The sequence below is a fragment of the Megachile rotundata genome, chromosome 14 (assembly GCF_050947335.1).
Source record: "Megachile rotundata isolate GNS110a chromosome 14, iyMegRotu1, whole genome shotgun sequence".
Taxonomy (NCBI): domain Eukaryota; kingdom Metazoa; phylum Arthropoda; class Insecta; order Hymenoptera; family Megachilidae; genus Megachile; species Megachile rotundata.
Window position 1 is genome coordinate 10232396 of NC_134996.1, and position 19699 is coordinate 10252094.

The 19699-nt window shown below is 37.4% G+C and overlaps 2 protein-coding genes across 6 annotated transcripts; both read left to right on the forward strand.

Annotated features, from left to right (window-relative positions):
* The first annotated feature begins 2310 nt into the window (after window positions 1-2310).
* Window positions 2311-5150, forward strand: Archease (protein archease). Its single transcript, XM_003699533.3, has 4 exons — window positions 2311-2459; window positions 2668-2692; window positions 2837-3041; window positions 4208-5150. Exons 1-4 carry the CDS (start codon window positions 2408-2410, stop codon window positions 4391-4393), a joined length of 468 nt encoding a protein of 155 aa, XP_003699581.1. The 5' UTR covers window positions 2311-2407; the 3' UTR covers window positions 4394-5150.
* A 135-nt stretch (window positions 5151-5285) lies between these two features.
* Window positions 5286-19538, forward strand: LOC100882903 (E2F transcription factor 1). 5 transcript variants are annotated; one of them, XM_012284959.2, is made up of 8 exons: window positions 5286-5571; window positions 11526-11623; window positions 11702-11859; window positions 12134-12275; window positions 12354-12567; window positions 12648-12921; window positions 13176-13536; window positions 14854-19538. In XM_012284959.2, the coding sequence occupies exons 2-8, from the start codon at window positions 11545-11547 to the stop codon at window positions 14976-14978; spliced, it is 1353 nt and encodes a 450-aa protein (XP_012140349.1). In that variant the 5' UTR covers window positions 5286-5571; window positions 11526-11544; the 3' UTR covers window positions 14979-19538. The 5 variants fall into 5 exon arrangements, with proteins under 5 accessions (XP_012140349.1, XP_076395946.1, XP_003699580.1 ...); XM_076539831.1 differs by having other exon boundaries at window positions 5286-5417; XM_003699532.3 differs by lacking the exon at window positions 5286-5571 and adding an exon at window positions 6614-7492.
* Window positions 19539-19699: the final 161 nt, after the last annotated feature.

Below are 19699 nucleotides of genomic sequence, written 5' to 3' on the forward strand. Positions count from 1 at the left end.
CGAAACGCCTTGGTGACGCTTGTTACGAATGGAAATTATGCACCGATGCGTTCCTTCGAAATGTGCGTTCTTTAATGTTCTTTGTAGTTGATGTGTGCGGTTAATTGGATGATAGTTCGTTGTTAGGTTATATTTACTAGGGATTTACTAGGGACTTGGGGAGGTTGATTAGGGATGTAGGGTTGTAGGATTATTGGGATTTGGGGATGTGGGGATATGGGGTTATTGAGATTTGGGGATATAGGGATATGGGATTTTTGAGTTTTGGGGATTTAGGGATATGGGATTATTGGGACTTGGAGATATAGGGATATAGGGCTATTGAGATTTGGGGATATAGGGATATGGGATTTTTGAGATTTGGGGATTTAGGGATATGGGATTATTGGGATTTGGAGATATAGGGATATAGGGTTATTGAGATTTGGGGATATAGGGATACGGGATTTTTCAGATTTGGGGATTTAGGGATATGGGATTATTGGGACTTGGGGATGTGGGGATATGGGATTTTTGAGATTTGGGGATGTAGGGATATGGGATTTTTCAGATTTGGGGATGTGGGGATATGGGATTTTTGAGATTTGGGGATGTAGGGATATGGGATTTTTGAGATTTGGGGATATGGGGATATGGGATTGTTGAGATTTGGAGATATAGGGATATAGGGTTATTGAGATTTGGGGATATAGGGATATGGGATTTTTCAGATTTGGGGATTTAGGGATATGGGATTATTGGGACTTGGGGATGTGGGGATATGGGATTTTTCAGATTTGGGGATGTAGGGATATGGGATTTTTGAGATTTGGGGATGTAGGGATATGGGATTATTGAGATTTAGGGATATAGAGATATAGGGTTATTGAGATTTGGGGATGTGGGGATATAGGTTTATTGAGATTTGGAGATGTAGGGATACTTATAGGGTTACAAAGATTTGGGGATGTAGAGATACTTATAGAATTAAAGAAATATAGGTATATGGAGAACCTAGGGATATTGGGATATAGGAACCTAGAAAATCCCTAGGGATATTGGGATATAGGAACCTAGAAAATCCCTAGGGATATAGGGATTTGAAGGGGATAGGAATTTGGAGATCTAGGGATTTAAGAATGTAGAAATCTAGATATATAGAAATTTGGGAATTCAGAAGTCTTAAAATTTAGAAATTTAAGAATTTAGTGATGTAGGGATATGGGAATCTAAGAATCTAGGGATTTGAGAATGTAGAAATCTAGGAATCTAGTAATCTAGTGATCTAGGAATTTAGTGATCTAATAATCTAGTAATCTAGTAATCTAATAATCTAGTAATCTAGTAATCTAGTAATCTAAGAATTTAAAAATCCAGAAATCTAGAAATTTGGGGACCTAGGAATTTAGTGATCTAGGAATCTAATAATCTAGTAATCTAGTTATCTAGTAACCTAGTAATCTAGTAACCTAGTAATCTAGTAACCTAGTAATCTAGTAACCTAGTAATCTAGTAATCATGTAATCATGTAATCTAGTAATCTATTAATCTAGTAATCTAGTAATCTATTAATCTAGTAATCTAGTAATCTAGTAATCTAGTAATCTAGTAATCTAGTAATCTAGAAATCTAGAAATCTAATAATATAAAAATCTAGGAATTTAGTAATCTAGAAATTTAGTGACTTAGAAATGTACCAATTTACTAAACTTGTAACCTAGAAATCCAAAAATCTAAAAATCCAAAAATCCAAAAAGAATTTAACATCATTTGTACTACAAAAGAATAGAATTATGGTAAGCTACACCTTTCCCCGGCGTTTTCGGTAAATATGCCAACTGCATCTCGGATTTATTCAGAAGAAAAATATTTAGGTCTCTTGGTTAGCATTTACAGGCTATTTATGCGGTCCACCGCTCACCGAACGGTGATTGCCGCTATCATGGAAACTAATGCGCGCAAATGACACAAATTCGAACTCTTGCATAGTAATTCATAAACAGTGGCCCCTTTCTCGTTTTACGCTTACGTAACACTTAAACTTATATATTTTAACACATTAATCTATTAATCTCAAAATTTATATAAATTGTCAATTTTTCAAATTACGAAACTACCCATCACTACTCATAAGCACTCGCATATTAATTAATCAACAATACTCTACTATTATAGTCAATAAAATTTATTATTCATAGCGCTTGAAATTAATTAAAATATTAATTGTTAATATTATCGAGCAGTACAATATACTAAAAACTACTTCGAACTATTACTCCGTCGATAATAAAGTCCTCGTGCGGCCCTGTACGTAGCGCCATCTTCGTAGTAGAATTTCCCGCAGGTACCGCTGGTCCACCATTGATAAAACCTGTCAGTGAATCAGCTGATCAGTTATTCACGTACGCTAGATCAGCTGTGCGCAATCATGGACGCGTTGAATGAAGAAGATTTTGTAATACCTCCCGTTAAATACGAATGTAAGTACATTTACTGCACCACTCACGCAACAAAGCGCCGCGTTCGATAAAAGACACTTTAACCTGTTTAAAACGATATAACCGGCGGCCGGCGCGCCATCGTACCGGCGTCCATTTTGCCACATGTGAAACGCTAACAGTATAAACCTTTCTCCTCGTATTTCATCGAGAAATAAATAACGACACTTTCAAAAATTTTATTTTTCAGATTTGGATCACACCGCCGATGTGCAGTGAGTATTCGCTTTATTAATCTTTCGTATCATCGAAGTATTTTGGAGGTTACCGCGTGGTTAACCTAACAATTTCACGAAGAGAGTTGACAAGGTTTGGAATTAGTTTTATGTGGTTAATTAGTTGTGTATCGGTTATTGTAGATTACACGCATGGGGTGATAATATGGAGGAAGCTTTTGAACAATGTGCAGTGGCCATGTTCGGGTACATGACGGATTTAGAGCGGGTTCAGATAACGCAGGTGCAAGAAGTGGAGGCCGAAGGACACGACATGGAGAGCCTGCTCTTTCATTTCCTTGATGAATTATTGTTCATGTTCAGCGCTGAACCGTTTATCGTTGCTAAGGTATATTTCTTTTTATCGCGGCGATTCGTTGACGTCCATGTTTGAGACATGCTTGAACTAGTTACTCGATTTTTGAAAATGTTTTTACCTGTATAGTAATGAATAATACTTGGTAAATGTTGATAAAAGGATGAGCAATTTTAATACCTTGAAATATGGGATGAGTCATTAAGAACTACTATCTGAAATAACTTATTATTTATTGGTTGTATCAGCAAATGTTTCCAGCAAATTATATTTCATTTTGAAGGCCCTATCTGATGGAGGTAGTTTCATTTTTTTGTGCTGTATTTTGTCTAAGATATCAAGGTGACCCTGAGTTTTTTCAAGGTCAGTATATCTTTTTTCTAATGTCATGTTATAGTTCATGAAATGATGAATTCAACGACCTATAATAAGTTGATATTCTGTTGACCTTGAACTGCAAATTAAAAGGTACATTTAAGTTCAATATATTTTGCGAAAAACAAATATAAAAAAGTGAAGTTGTATACGCTTCAGAAGGCTCCTTATATATTTTGTTTAATAAGTAATTAAATTGTTTTGCTTTTGATATGACTAATATATAATGGGTTATTTTAGATTTCAGTTATTTACTCACCTTGAACTTTGTCAAGGTTATTCTAAATAACTTTCAAGAGATCTGAGTTATTGGTCTATTAATTAAAATGTCATAAATACACAAAGATTTGTACTTAATCTAACAGTAGAAAACTTGATGACAATTCATACAAATGTAAATATTGACAATAAAAAACTCAGTACGTTAACCTTGAAATACACTGTCAAGGTTATCATTGCTGCATCTCTTGTCAACATTATTCAATTAAATCCTTGAAGACGTATAAAACAAAAGTCTATGAATACCATCAGAATAATCAGCTTGTTATAAATTAATTTACTATTCATGACTCTTGATCAAAGCATCTATCAAGATAGAAAAATCATTATTATACTTCAAAATGTAATTAAGATTCTTCAAACCTAGAACCAAGTTTTGAAATAATTTTAATTATCACAACTCAGAGCCAAGTTTTGAAATAATTTTAATTATATTTTGAAAAGCAACAAGTGTTCATTGTGAGGCAAAACGCGTTCAAGTTGTTAAGTTTCCTCGCTTTTCTGTAATTCCATAAAAAATTGCAAAGATGACTTTGTGTTATCAGAAAGTGAAGATCACTAATTTCGACCGCGAGAACTTCAAGATCACCGCAAGAGCGTTAGGAGAAGAATTCACGATAGGCAAACATTCGCAGAACGCCGAAGTAAAAGCGATCACGTACTCGGCCATGCAGATCCACGAACCTCCAAAAACGGAACGTCCGGAAATTTTCGTGATCGTTGACATATAGTCAGTTTTGGGCCCCGTTCGTTTGATTCCTTGACGCGCCCTTGAGAATGGCTTTAAGTTAACGAAAGTGGGGACGAACGCATACAGGAGCAAGAAGGGAAGGTACACCTCCCTTACGCCCTACTGGGGTACGATCTTTTTGTAGTTCGAATGCGTAGGGTTCAAATAAGTACGTTACGAAGAAAACACCGGGCTCCCTTCTTGGCGACCTGACTCAGACTCGTGTCAACGACTCGTGGAACCCTCACACTTGTAGGATGATTTATTTTCGTAGTACAAAGACTTGCTTAAACGTTACATCATGTTTTATTGGAAAAACGTAACTGGTTTATTGACAATACATTTATAAACAAAAGCAGATATAGTTTGTTTACAAAAATGGCACAAAATAATGTTCTAAAAGTTGTGAAAAATTATTAAGTAAAAAGCTTTTAAAATGTTTTATATTTTTAGCAAAACGTTACTGTAATTCAATTAATTTACTGTAATTACTGTAATTGAAATTAACTTATCAGGTCAAGTAAACTTTTCTTGGCTAAATTCAGATGTATATACATATTGTTAGATTTTTGTCTGCAGTCAGTTTACTATGAAAAAGTCACCCTATTATACAAATGCTTAACCACCTGTAAATATCAAGATTTTTTAAATATTATCTGTAAATATTTCCAGATTTTGTTAGAACTACAGTACTTCACAAATGTAAAAATTAAACATGTATTTTTGTATGCATATAATAAAAATCCCATGGCACATTACCAATTAACAAAGCTTGAATAATAAGGAATTAGAAAGACAAGTTGAAACGCGGGTTTTGAATAACAAAACGAGAATGTGTGAAACGAAAGGAGGACGAGCGAGGGACCTACTTTTATACTTCACGCGAAGAGTACGGCCCTGCTTCAAACACCCCTCCATAACGAAGGAAGCCACGACCGCCCGCTTAGTTTCGGGCAAGAAACGACAGCCAGTGGGATCCTCCCAATCTTCGGAAGTGTGTGCGTTCGAGAAAAGAGAATCGAAAGGTTTCAGAAATTACATAATCCGGTAGTGCGTTTCCCGTTTGTTTCTTCCTTGCCCCTTTCCTTGATAAGGCCCAGGTTAAAGGGACTCACTGCCAACATCAAGCGTGGACGTTCATACGAAAGCGCCCACCCCTGACCATGGCGGAATTGTACGGTAATAATTTAAGAAATTAATAGGCAACAATGTTTCGAGATGTCAGAAACGGATAAGTGATACTACGGATAAGAACGTCCGTTAGAAAAGACGCATAGGGATTTTTCATCTACATGTCAGAGCTTGCGTGGCAGTTACGTGCAAAGCGGGACGGACAGTTTTGGCGCGAGTGTTTGTTGAGTAATGTCCACGAATGGAAATGGTCCATCATCTGTTTTTCTTTCGTCGTTTTCCTTTAAACCAACGTGACGACACGTGGAACGGTACTTCGGGGTGCAACGTAGGCTTCCTTGGAACAAAGAGAAAAATTCAACAGTTCACTCAACGTTTGCTTTCCAGTATTAGAGGGTTATATGTGTAAACTCAGAAATTTGTTAATTTTTTTATTTGCAAGCTTCTAAGGGGCTGAATTTAAAAATTTTTATTTTCCACTATCCTCAATATTTGAGATTGTCAAGTTTTCAAATTCCTAACTTTCTAAATCAACAAACTGCTATATTTCTAAATTTCCACATTTCTCAGATTTTCATACCATTACTTTTAGATCTTAAAACTTCTAGATTTTAGAATTTCTATATTTTCAAAATCCTGAATTTTCATATTTTTGAATCCCAAAATTCTTGAACCCTGAAATTCTTAAACTGTCAGTTTGCAAATTTTCAATTTCTCAAATTCTTACCATTTCAAGTCCCCAAATTTTCCAGATGCCTAAATTCTGAAAATCTCAAATTCCAAAATTCCCCAACAAAAAAAAAACGACCTAACCTGTCGTTTTTTCCCCTGCGCGTATCCCTAGGGAAGTCTGCGTTGCCGGTAAGTCCTGGGCAAAGTCTGAGAAACATAAACAAACAGCAGTGTCGAATATCCGGGAAGCTGTGATCGTAGAAGCAAATTGTTGAAAGTAACGAAAGAACGGGCCAGAAGATCTGGATAAAAAGGTCTAGGAACTTTTTCGGATAGCCTGGCGGCGCGTTGGTTTTACGGAGAAAAGCGAAGTGACGGTTTTGGCGCGCGTAGCCGACTGCGGTGCGCGACCGGCAGATGGCCGGCACGCGTCCACGAACGAACACACCGCACATGACAAGCGGCTAAGCACGCACCACCACCGTGACAGGGACGCGTTCAAGAACGTATCGAGGCATTGGTAGAAGGCCACTACTACATTGTAAATCGGCGTGGTGTTACTACTACCGGCACAGGCGGGTCTATCTGCCTCGTAGCCCGAGCCAGTTGCCAGCGCGCCAGCCAGCCCGTCCATCCGATCACCCAGCTCACGCACGAGCCGGCCTCGTGTGCGCGCGCGACACCCTGATAGAAAAGGTTCGTTTTTCTCGCCGGTGGCTCGACCGACAATGTCGAGGCGGGGCTCCTCGTGAACTCTAGATATCGTCCGTTCCCTCGAAAGCGAAAAATCCAAGAACGAACGGTCCCTAAGGTCGATTATCCTCGGGCCCTCGCTACGAGAACGGCCCCGCAGAAAATGGACACCGCACCAGTGCGGCAGAGAGACGGAGAGAGAGCGAAATAAAAGGCCACGCAACTGTTCGACGCGAGGACGAGCACGGTTGTACATAAATCTCGAGAGGGCGAGGAAGCACGGTTATTAAGGAGCGAGAGAAAGACCCGGTGCACGAGCCGCCTCGGGAGGACCGGGTTAAGGTCCCGGGCGCACGTTTCGTCCGTCCTGTCATCGACGGGCTTCAGTGGGAATCGCGTCTGGAATTATCGACGCGGCGTGACAACGACGATCGTAGCCACGACGGCGACGTATTCGCCATCGAGGAGGCACGGATATGCCTCGCTCCTCGCCGCTGTGACACGCGCCGCGCCGTGTGCTGGCTGAACCTCCCGGAAGAGAGCGTGGGCCTTCGTCTCAAAATACAACTGTGTGTGCGGTTTGCGCCGCACGCTCGAGAGCCAAGTAAGTGAAATAAAAAGCACGCAATATTCCGTTTTGACCTCTGGGATATGGTCGGTGTTTCGCGCGGTCGTACGGGAAAAAAGGTGCGATTACTGGAGCGTATAAACAGAGAGGAAAAATGATCCGTTATTTCGAGCGCAACACCGATTTGGTGCGTCGAAAGTGGCTGGCATCTCGCGCGATCAATCGCACGCGAAAGCGTGCACCGGTTCTAGCTTTCGTGACCGTGCCGGTAGCACGCCTAACTAGGGATACTCTAGTCCCGGCTTGGCTCTTTAAACGGCTCTACGTATTGCGTGCGAATCGTAACGTTCGTCGTGTGTGCGTGTGTGTGCGAGAGAGTGTGCGTGCGCGCGCTCCCTCGTTGTCCGCTCGCTCGTTTGCTCTCGTATGCATGGCCGCTCCGGTGCGTAGCGTGCGGATTGCGCGAGTACGCATTGTCGCGTTCGATACGATCGTAATTCGTCGGTTACTTAATCGTGATCGGGTGGTCAGAGAGGTACGCGAATAAAGAAACCACACTGTACACCTTCGATCGACGTTAACAGCTGATCGCGGCGGCTCTATGTATGTGTGGAACGGACTGCCTTATGTATACGGCTTTTTCTACACTTTGTTGTTGATAAGAGAAAGAGAAGAATTCGGTCTCTCCGTCGATAGACGTTACGACCTGTGCCGGTTTCCACCAGCGGAAGAACACAAAAAAGGGGGGACTCTAAGGGTGCGTTTAGATTAAACGAGATCAACCGGACCAGGATGTTCGTTCGGGCTCATTTTAGTGCGAACCGGCTGAATCCGAGCGAATGTTTGCCGAGTTTTAAATGAACGGTACGGTAAATTCGATCGTGTCGAATTGAATTGCGTTCAATTGAAATGCGTCCAGTCAAATTTTATCGGAGTGAGTCATGTCGAAACGGTGCTGATTTCAAACTCCGCGAATCAAATTATGTCGAATAGAAACGCATCCAGTAAAATTACTTCAAATTGAATCGCGTCGGATCAAATTTGTGGCGAATTGTGCAGAATTAAATCGCGTCACGTGCATCACGTCAAATTTAAAATGTCTCTATTTTACCACTAATTGAATCATTTAGAATCGCTCGAAATTGATTCAGGTTGAATTGTTTAAAATATTGAGTCACAATTTAATTTTTTAGAATCATGTCAAATTGAATCACTCGAAACTAACCTGTATCGAATTGAATTAGAATTGAGTCCCATCGAGTCGATTCGCGTTAAATTGAATTGTATAGATTTAAATAATATCGAATTGTATTAATGAACAATCTTCTAAGAGCATTCGCTTACGAGCATGGAAAGAATGCTCGCCCGGCCAGCCTCGAGCGCGAACGAGCATTCGCTCGCCGAGTCTGAACGCACCCTAAAGTTCATCGCTCACATCTGGGGCCTGAAGCCTCGTGCACACGATGTTCCGGTTTATTTGTACAAAATCCATCGGACCTAGTGTTATTTCCTGTCTCTCGCAAATACTCGATGAATTATGAAAATCTAACGAACGAAGAGACAGTCTCTTTAAAGAACATATTCGTGTTTTAAAGAGCACCGTCGACCAATCGATGGCGACCGCTAGTTCTCTACAAGCAGTGCCGTCGACGCCAGTTACACTAGTCCGGTTTTATCTTCGAGATAATATCCTACCAATCAATGCCTCCGCATCGTGCATTGCTCCCAACCTTCGAATGCGCTCTACAGTGCTATTGGCCTCGCGATCGCGTACGTTGCGCACCCGGCCAAACAAGTGAAAACGGGAGAACCACGCGCAGTTGAACCGGGAGTTTGCTTCTAAAACTGCTTACAACGCAAGGCTGCTGTAACACGACGATCCTGCGGCATGCCTCTTTAAAACCACACCCGGAACGCTGCCTCGTGTTCCCGAGACGCTTGCTCTTTTTTTCGAAAATTCTCGTACACGGCCGCACCGTGGGTCTCTCCTGTTCAGGCGCGTAACCAGTCTTTTGAAAACGGGGACCTTAGGATGAATATTCTGCTATTTTTCGCGGCAATTTCGTTTACTGACCGAGAAAGATAAATGTCGTACCGTGAGTTTGATTCGAAAGAATTTTTCAACGATATATTACGATACATAACATACAACTTATTAGTGCAGTCAAATCAATTGCATACTTTTTAATTGTGATAATTTGTTTGTCTTGGAATTTCAATTGTACACTTTGAAGAAAGTATTTCAGTACACAAGGTGCAGAGATTTATTGGCCCGCTTATCTTTGCTTTTGAAACGATAAGGAACTTTTAATTTTATTAAAATTTGCGAAGGAAATAAAATGGATAATTATTTTTTTGCTTCGCTATCTTTTTAGGGTTATTCGCTATTGCGGTACGACATGGAAATCGACCTGTAATTTTCAACAGATGTTCTGTTCTTGCGGAATTGTCACTTTGCCGTTTGGTCGAGACCACTTCCGGTTTCGTTATTCAATAGAATGATTACTATACGTTGTTGTTTCAAATACTTTTATTTATCCTTATCGGCTTTTTTAACTGAAATTAGGTCACAATTTATGCAACCAAGTATGATAAATTGAACGACTATTTACAAATTAAAATAACTATGCGAATAATAATTATTTATACAGTTGTTTTGTTGGATTAACTTTGTATAAAAGTTAAAATTTGAAATTCTATAACATATAACTTTTCAACGGAAAAAACCTTTATATTTAAAAGTTTAATTTGAAAATTATTCGAGTCGTAAAATACAAATTTGATGGCTTAAAAATTTATTCTCGTATGTTCCTGTTATCCGCACAATTATGAAATCGATATTTTGTTATCGAGCATTTATTTCTTTTCTTATTTGTTATGGATGTTGCTCGTTTTTTTCGTGAAAACAAATGTAAAGTTGTTTGAAGTACGAATTCTATTATTAGGATCTACGAATGTTGGCCGATTCGAGAACAAAAAGGTTCTCCCCTATGCTACGCGTTCTTTGATATGCATCTAAAAAGTCGCTTCTCCTTAAATGTGTTATCGCGACCGAATAAAATACAGCCACAAATGAGTGGCAATGAGAAAAAGTCGAGAATGAAGGAACGACGATCACTCGAAATTTTCTATGAATCTGCACACCTTACAGTCGATCATTTTTACACATGAATGTTATTTTTGATAAAGCGTATCGGCAAGGTTAACAAGGTACTGATATCTGGTTTGACTACTGCAATTTCTATTTTTATAGGTTTATTCGACGTTCTATTAAACGTGTTACAAGTAACGGTTCATCAGTGATAAGAAACAGTCTTTTACGTCGAATGTTATGAAATAAAAAATACGTGTCCGCCAAAATAGTATACACTTATTAACCTTCATGGTCGGTGCTGGAGCGTGCGGCACGTTTTCTAAAAATTTTCGAAACTATCGCGTTGCAAAATGAAAATAGATAAACATTTTTATATCTTCTTTTAAACAATTAATGTCAATTCCATGATCATTGAATTTTAACGAATATACACATTATTTTAAAAAATATGGACATTAGATATTATTGTTTATGTTATTAGGATATTTTTTTATATATTGGAGAATATATTTTTTATATTTTGTTAAGCGATCCATTTGTTTCTGCCTGGTACATGTTAAATATATATACAAATATTTTATATGTTTCATTAAATTTTTTTTTACATTGAGCTGTTTCTTTAAAGGGCACTCTCTTCTATGTACTTATTAAATTAATTAAATTCTAGCATATAGTAATTATGTATGTAAATATTTGCAGTCGTTGGTAATAATTTTTAATCGCCTCTTTATTTCAGTGATTACTTTTGTTTTACTTTAGAATTATTTAAACAATAATTTATTTTGAAAGTAAATCTACATTCCTATAAGTACACATTCAAGGAAGAGACTCCAAATGAAGCTACAAGATTTTCCTAATCAAAAATGTTTCAAAACTTATCATAAATTTTAACTTAATCGATAATTTATGTAGTGTATCATAAAATTATTTTCTTGTAACTTCATCGTTTAATATATTTTCTTACAACTGTTGTAGATTCTCATAAACAATAAAAATGCCTCGAGTAAGGAGACAGGTGGTCTTGGAAGATCCTGCCAGGCCCGTTACACCAGACATGGTGGAAACCAAATTACGTATGTATCAACTGTAGAGCATTAGATAATTTTTCTCTAATTTGATCAATTGCTGGTACATTCATGAATTGTTTTCAGTGAAAACAGAATTCTTGGATGATGGCTCCCTGGATGAAGTACAAGCACAAAAGGTGGCCGAAGAGACACCGAGTCCTCATCTTCAAGATCATCAGTATGGACAAACACCTTGTTATCAAGTGACGAGGAAACCTACACAACCACCACCACGAACTGAAGTAAATAAGACTGTATTAAATAATTTTTAAGAAGGTTGTTGAAACATGGTAACTTTCTTTTGGTTTTTAAAGGCTGTTAAATAACATTAAGCAATACATTTACTGAAAATTTTAAGTAATATTTTCTCAATATTTCATGAGAATACATTCTAACAAAACATTATTAATACTGATAAATATTAGTTTATTTAAAGTGTAAATACTTTATTATTTTGTTGTCATATTTTGTGCTTGACTAATGTTTAATAATATGAATTTTTTTATGTTTTCATAGCAAATATCGGTTCAGGCGGTGAAACGAAGACTGAATTTGGAAATGGGAGCAACAGGTCCCAGCCAATCTGCCTTTAAGGCTCCTAGAGGTAAACGTAGGAGATCCGGTTCGAATTCTTTAACTGGCCACACACCTACAAAAAGTAAATTGTATTTCCGTTTTTAAACGTTCCACTTCTTATATATCTTCTAGGAGAAAGAAATGTTACCCTTAATTGCAGGTAAAACGGTAGAGAGAACGCGGTATGATACATCATTGAGCTTACTTACAAAAAAGTTCATACATTTAGTTGAAAGCAGTCAAGATGGTGTTGTAGATTTAAATGTAGCGTCTGAGAAGTTAGAAGTACAGAAACGTCGTATATACGATATTACAAATGTGTTGGAAGGTATAGGTATTTTGGAGAAGAAAAGTAAAAACAATATACAATGGAAGTACGTTGTTCATTATTTACCGAAAATTAAATCCTGAATATTTGTAATTAAACGTGGAACATAATGACTGTGTTTCATAGGGGCGGTCAGTTACCGAATGACAGGAACGATATCGCTGATCTCAGAAGAGAAGTGGCAGATTTAGAAGCTAAAGAAAATACTTTGGATCGGTTAATTCACGGTGCAGATAAAAACCTTAGGGAATTGTGTGCCGATAGACAATACGCTTATGTAACGTATCACGATTTACGTTCTGTCCCAATGTACAAAGATCAGGCTATAATGGCAGTAAAAGCCCCGCCAGAAGCCACTTTACATGTTCCACAACCTATCAATAATCTTGGCCAACAAAAGGTAACTACTACTTCCAAGGATGTGTGGATACCCGAGATTCGACTCCGTTTTAGGACACCTCGTATGAAAAAGTTATAAATTTTGTAATTTCTCAAGTTCCCAAATTTCTGAACTTTCATGTTCCCGGCCTGAATCTCTGCTACCCGACATATCGAGCTACCCGTGCACCCCTAACTACTTCCTATGCAGAAGTTACACGAATCAAAGTTGAAGTCGTATTCATTCTATTTATTGTGCGATCGTTTTGTTCGCAGCTTCAAATGCACATGAGGTCGTCTCACGGAGAAATAGAGGTGTTCCTCTGTCCTGATGACCCCGCAGTTAAAACGTCTCCCAATCCGGGATACACGACGACGCAACCTGTGCCTTCGTCAAAAGAATCCGAAATACCCGGTCTCCCTCCTGAACTGCTGGTCAATGGAGGAAGCGGGGTTCGGGTCGAACCAGTACCTTCTGTTGAGAGTACGTTGAATGCTCGTTTGAGTATACCGGTTATATCTGCGGTTACCAGTTTAGCAGGAATGAGGGACGCCCTGTTATGTGAATCTGATGACTATGGACCAATGGGTGGTGGCAAATTCCAACTTCAAACGGAGGATCAAATTAATACTCCAGGTAGGATTATGTACATGTTATGAATCAAGATTTATTCAAATATGTTGTTCTTCTTGTTGTTATTCTATTGAAATATCGAAACACCTTTGAAAGAGTAGAGTTTAGTAGATGAATTAATGCAGTATTAACTTGAAGGCTTTTATTAACCCAATAATATATTTATTTTTGTTTATGTTAAACATTGGTTTTCTTTGCATGTACGCTTTTGTGCACTGCTATATTTTATATGCTAATGTTTGCAACAAGGTGAATACAACTGTCCTCAATAAAATATAAACAGCAAAAATGAAATAAATCATAAATGACATAACTGAAAGTAAGCGTTTACACTAAGTAAACGTTTAAACATTACTGTTTGTTCTCACCTTTTTGTTTTATTTCTGCAGTTCTTTAACTGTACTGTTTATTTACAATGAAATAATGCTTCACCCATTCACTGCAAGAATATATTTTATTTTATTTTTTTTTTTTTTGTTAACATAAGTATTTATATATTTTTTTAATAAATGTCTTTTATATCATAATTCTTTGTGTTTGTACCTCTGAGACTTCTGGAAAAATGTTTTTATCACACAAACAAGTGAAAAATTTACAACATTACAACTTTTTATTTTAATTTCATAAAATGTATTGCGCATGATGCAACAGTTTTCATAGAAAGTACATAAGACTTTCTCCGAAAGTAATAGAGCAAGAATTAATTTTTGTTTCAATTTGAATTTGATTAATTCTCATTTCTTTCTCTACCTTTTCAACAATGGAGGATAGCCGTACCCTGATGGAGCTCTGGCTGTGACTTGTGTGTTAAAGAAATAAAAATCACATCACAGGCAGAGTTCTAATTAGGTAACGGTTTCAAACAACAAAGCTCGTGTAGCGTGAAGGTACGTTTCATGGATAAAACAATTATTTGCTTACGTGTGCCTGGTTCTTTTTTTACTTTTTAGCATTTGTTCGCTGTGCAGTAATTTGCTCTTAACTGCTTCCTCTTCTGTGACCTATGATGCATCACTTTTTAACTTTGTACCCGTTCTTTAAGTTAACATCCAATGGCTGTTTATCATATTCAATAGTTTATAAAGCATTTAATAATTCACAAAATAATGTACGCTTTAAATATTTATTAACTAATTTGAATTAAAGATTCACACAGAAATAATAAAATAACCTGCTTATAAATACTTGACATTAACCTGCAATTTGAAGCATTTTAAACACTACAAGTTAGAAAAGAAAATTAAATGGAATTTAAAGACAGAGGATGTTACATAAGAGTGGACAAAGAAAGCCCACTATCTTCTCTTTCTTTTGTTACAGATCTAAATTTTTTCGATTTTGGAGAACACTTGCTGTCCTTGGAACCACCTTTATCCGAAAACGACTATTCGTTCTCGTTAGGCACGGAGGAAGGGCTGTCGGATCTTTTTGATTTCAAATTTTAAAGATATCGTCCTGGTTGTCGTCATCGTGATAGCACTTTTGTCTTTTTGGACATACCACTCTGAGTTCGCCTCCCTAACATTCGAACGGATAGCGATCATTTTTGTTAATCCAATGATGACCGATCTGGCGTCACGATTATCCTGATTGGCAATTTTGTTTGTATATTTTTCGTTCTCGAAACGTACGTTTGAAACAATCGAATCCATGGAACGGTAATTGACAAGTTAGTCATATGATCTTGCTTCTTAGTTTTACAAAGAAAAATACGCGATCGTGTAAATACATGAGGTATAGATAGGATGCGTTTGCGACTCGCGATACCGTATAGTATTTTGTCGACACTCTTTTAAAAGTTGTATGTTTTAATCGCGATTCGTTCAGGATCGTATACAGTATCACGTCGGTCATTATCGAAATTCCACCTCACAGAAAGGATCTCAAAAATGTACGGAGCGAAGTAGAGGGACAAACATATCACGCCTTAAGTTCGTTGGCGTAACTATTTGGGGACCAGGGTGGGCCTGGCATCTCAATGACTGATCAAATTTCCTTATTATTAAATTCCTGGACTTTCTAACCTTACAATACTTCATCCCAAATAATTTACAAATTTTTGACACCATTGGTACCTGGCCCACCCCAGACAAAAATCCTAGTTACGCCAATGCTTGGGTTACTACTATATTGGCAATGAACGACGAACATTAAAACCATTGTTTTATAGCAGAGAATCCGTTGCAGAATAATTGTTTGACAAAAGTAGACAAGTTATTCGGTTATTATAGATTTGAAACAATGACACTTTAGAAAGAATAAGGAATAATTTTGTGGATGTCGGTCATTGTTAAATGTACTGGTAGCCTTAGGTTGACAGGTTGACTGCCAATGCTTTAATTTAAAGGAGATTCAAACTGCTACAACTAGTCATCATCCAAATGTTAGAAACATATTCGCTACTACGTCGCGTGACGTCCAAATTTCTGTAGTACGCTTAACTTGCAATTTTAGGTAATAAACAATAGTGAAAATTTTGATGGCTTACAGTAGCGAACGTGTTAATGGCAGTCAACTTGTTAGCAAGTGCTCGAGTATTTCCGGCTTGATACGGTTGCCACCGACATTGAGTTTCTGGAATACGCTGTAAAGCTGGCGTAGCGACGCCGTTCTGTGCAATCTGTAATAATATTGTTAATCGAGGTAAGCGCGGGAAAGGAGGATGATGTATCGGGAATTTCAAAGAGAGGAGAGACTGCAGACTCGTGACGAACAATTACAACGGTTTCCTTTATCCCCCTCTGCGTTCATTCTACTGTTAGCGGATAGAATTCATAAAAAAAAGAAATTCCCTCCCAGCGTATTTCTATTCGCGTAATTAAACTCCTGGACGGTTGTCTTCTCTAGTCGCTAGGACTGAATCTTTTTATCTCCTTTTATTTTCTCGAAATCGCGTGCTTACCACCTTACCGTCGCTAGCTGATAAAATAGATAAGCCACTTGTTTTATGATTTAATAAGCGAAAAGTAATATCAAGGTCATACCACGCGAAGTTCAAGGAAATTCTGATTTGTAATTTCAGTCGAGTAGCAATCTCAGTAAATGTAATATTATTTTGTATATATGCTCTAGTTTTTGAAATGTAACCTTGTGATTCCACAGTTTCAAAAGTTTTACAAATTCGTGCAAACTGATTGTATCTCACTCGTATCGAATGATATAACAAAGTGACACACATTTTGATTAAATATTCCAAGGCTTACAATCAATCAATTGGTGCTGATAGCTGTTAATTATTAAGCTCGCGATAAGTAAGGTGTTAAGACGAGAGACCGCCGTTCAGGATAAGTTTATCGATACGATAGTGTAGCTTATTGGGGGTTGTTTGTAAAAATCGCGTCAGAAAGGCATAGTTTTTATTCTATATACTTTTGTAATTGGTCGAATTTGTCCGACAGGGAGGTGCGGATTTTTGTATATTTCGATGCATGAAAATTAATTGAAATCGAGGTACATTCTCGACACGACTCGTAATGTGACACCGATACTATCGATGTAAATCATCATGATGGATTAGCTTGGAATACGATGCCACGAACACGGAGACGAACTCGAGCGAGAGAAACAGATCTTAGACTGCATGTTACTCGTATTTAACGACAGAGGGAAGTCTAAGATTCCTTTCAGGATCCACAGTACTTGTTCAGAAGATTTGTAAAAAAAAGGGGTTCTTCAAAGAGAACTTTGAAGCCAGTGCAACTTGAATTTTGACCGAAGAAGAAACGCTTGAGTCTTAACGTATATACATAACTCCTATATAAGACAAACTGAGAATATTTGTTCGATGTTCCTGAAGAGAATTCAAGGATGCACTGGAGAGAATCGTCTCAGCTGGAAGTCTCTTAAGGATGTACTCTAACGTACAACTTAGTGTACGTCCAAAGCCATAGTGCCTACACAATAATGATCACACCCTTCTGTAACTGTAAATAGTTTACATACTATACAAAATATATAAAACAAAGTATATATATACATATGTATAGTGTGTATATATATATACATGTGTGTATATAGAAAGTGTAAGGACGCGAGGACCCCCCGACACAGAAGAGAAAAACCAGATGCTGCAAGACACCTCATTATCACAAACTATCGATTAGTTACTTTTAATTATTATTAATAATTATTGATGCATTAGGAGATGTTAGATTATAAATTTGACTTATTATATATATGTATATATGTAATAAGTGCGTACGTTTTTTATAGTCAAACGAATATTGTGCAGAATAATGCGATGAGACTTAAAGGATTACTTAAGGAGCGTTTTCTTTTTTTAATGTTAACGGCGGACAAAATGTGTATAAAGAGAGAAATGTTTTTATCGCTACGTGTATTTATTTCAATTGAATGTAGTTTGCGAGAGTAACAAGAAAATTGTTATGAAACAGTGATAAACGATGAGCAATTTTTTAGTTACTTTACCTTTTTAGTAAGATTAGAGAATCAAAAGTTTTTCGAGATTTCTAAATTTGAAAATTTGGAATTTTTATATTTCTAAATTTCCAAATTACCAAATTGTCAAATTTGTAAATTTCTGAACATTAAATTTGAATTTACCATCGTGTCACTGTTTTCGAGGGTAAGTCGAGCGTTATTCCAATAATCTTCAAATATTCGAACGTCTGAAGATTATTTAAATAATACTCTGTACAATAAGAATGCGTTGCGTTGTGAATAAATTATTCTGCACGATATTCAGCGCGCAATTCACCGATCTGCAACAGAGAGAATTGTGTAGTTTTCGTTTTCATTCGATTTTTTTTTCAAATTGGTGGCATCACGCTTTTTTTTTCATACGCATCGTGCAACGAGAGGGGAAGCGAAGCGAGAGCGAACTACGTGTGAATGAACGTGTGAGTGTTGATTAAACGAATGATATTAATGATTCGAATGTACGGTGATCAGTGATCTCGATCCTGGCACAACCAGTGAGAATTTAACAATATTTTCTACCTGAATAATATTTGCGGGATCTTACGGAGTCTGAGCACGTGAAATTTCTCTTTATTCGCTATATTTCACTCTGTTCGAAGAGTGCGTCGGAAGAGTCCTACACGAATACCGTAATTTCCAACGTTCTCAGACTTCCTAGGATCTTTTTAGAATAACTTATCATGAAGATGGCAGTCCATCGTTTCGTTTTTAACCCGATATTCGTAAAATTACTACCGCGCGTTTCTGACAGTCTTTTGAATTTCGCGCCTCTTGTATTATGCACGGAAGAGTACGTTCGTTCGTTTTTTTTTCTTTTCTTTTAGAGTTTCGTTTAGCAGGACTTTTACGGCGTTGGAAATAAATTATTTCTGTCTGGCAACAACGATTTAAACGAAATTGCGTTTCGAATGTCTTGTCTGAAAACGTGTTTAAGAGACTGAACAGAACCGATGGTAGAAATGAAAATTCTGATCGATTGTCTTAGGGAAAACAAAAAATTGAACGATGTATGAATCGATATGACGAACGAGAATTTTGTCATATTTTAACGGGCATGTCCCGCCGAAAGACACAGTAAAAAAAGAGAGAGAGAAGACGAAGTTACAAAATATAACCTTGTGTAACGTCATAGGGAGATGTGATGTTTTTTAATTTTCCATAACCTTCGTGTTCGCTTATCTTGTGCAGAAAAGTATTTCGGTGATACCCTTTTACTTTGTTATAAAAGTAAGGATATATTATTCGCTCGGACACCTGGCTGTTCGAATATATTCGGCTCGATTTTAAATTTAAGTTCGTTCAGATCGTTTCGCGTGGAAAGTTACGTTTCACGTTCAATGGAAATTGTATGCTTTGCAAATGTCTATATCAAAATAGCGAATACCATAGTATACGCAGAAGAAATATTTTTTATGTATGTTTAATACGTATAACGGTACGATTGAGGAAATAAAACGTCGAAAACTTGACTCTGATCGTCACGAACGTATATGAAATTTGGTAGCGGATTAAACTTAAACGATTTATGGATTTTTGCATGAATAAAGTACTCTTGCAATATTTTATTAGATACTTTTAATATCTTATTTTAATAAAAACAGTTTTGAACAACGAGAGGAAGGTGCAAAAACATCGACCATAATGTTAATTCGAAAAGCGTTTATCTTTTTCGCGCGACGATGTGCGCATGCGCGTCATTTGTGTTTTCCCGCGATTATCTTCGCGC

Bases quoted from the DNA above. Each gene is read 5' to 3' on its own strand.
- Archease (XM_003699533.3), top strand. From the start codon at position 2,408: ATGGACGCGTTGAATGAAGAAGATTTTGTAATACCTCCCGTTAAATAC. The intron at 2,693-2,836 runs GTGAGTATTCGC...CGGTTATTGTAG, and splicing joins GATCACACCGCCGATGTGCA to ATTACACGCATGGGGTGATA. The intron at 3,042-4,207 runs GTATATTTCTTT...TTGTGTTATCAG, and splicing joins AACCGTTTATCGTTGCTAAG to AAAGTGAAGATCACTAATTT.
- LOC100882903 (XM_012284959.2), top strand. From the start codon at position 11,545: ATGCCTCGAGTAAGGAGACAGGTGGTCTTGGAAGATCCTGCCAGGCCC. The intron at 11,860-12,133 runs GTAAATAAGACT...ATGTTTTCATAG, and splicing joins AACCACCACCACGAACTGAA to CAAATATCGGTTCAGGCGGT. The intron at 12,568-12,647 runs GTACGTTGTTCA...TGTGTTTCATAG, and splicing joins AAAAACAATATACAATGGAA to GGGCGGTCAGTTACCGAATG.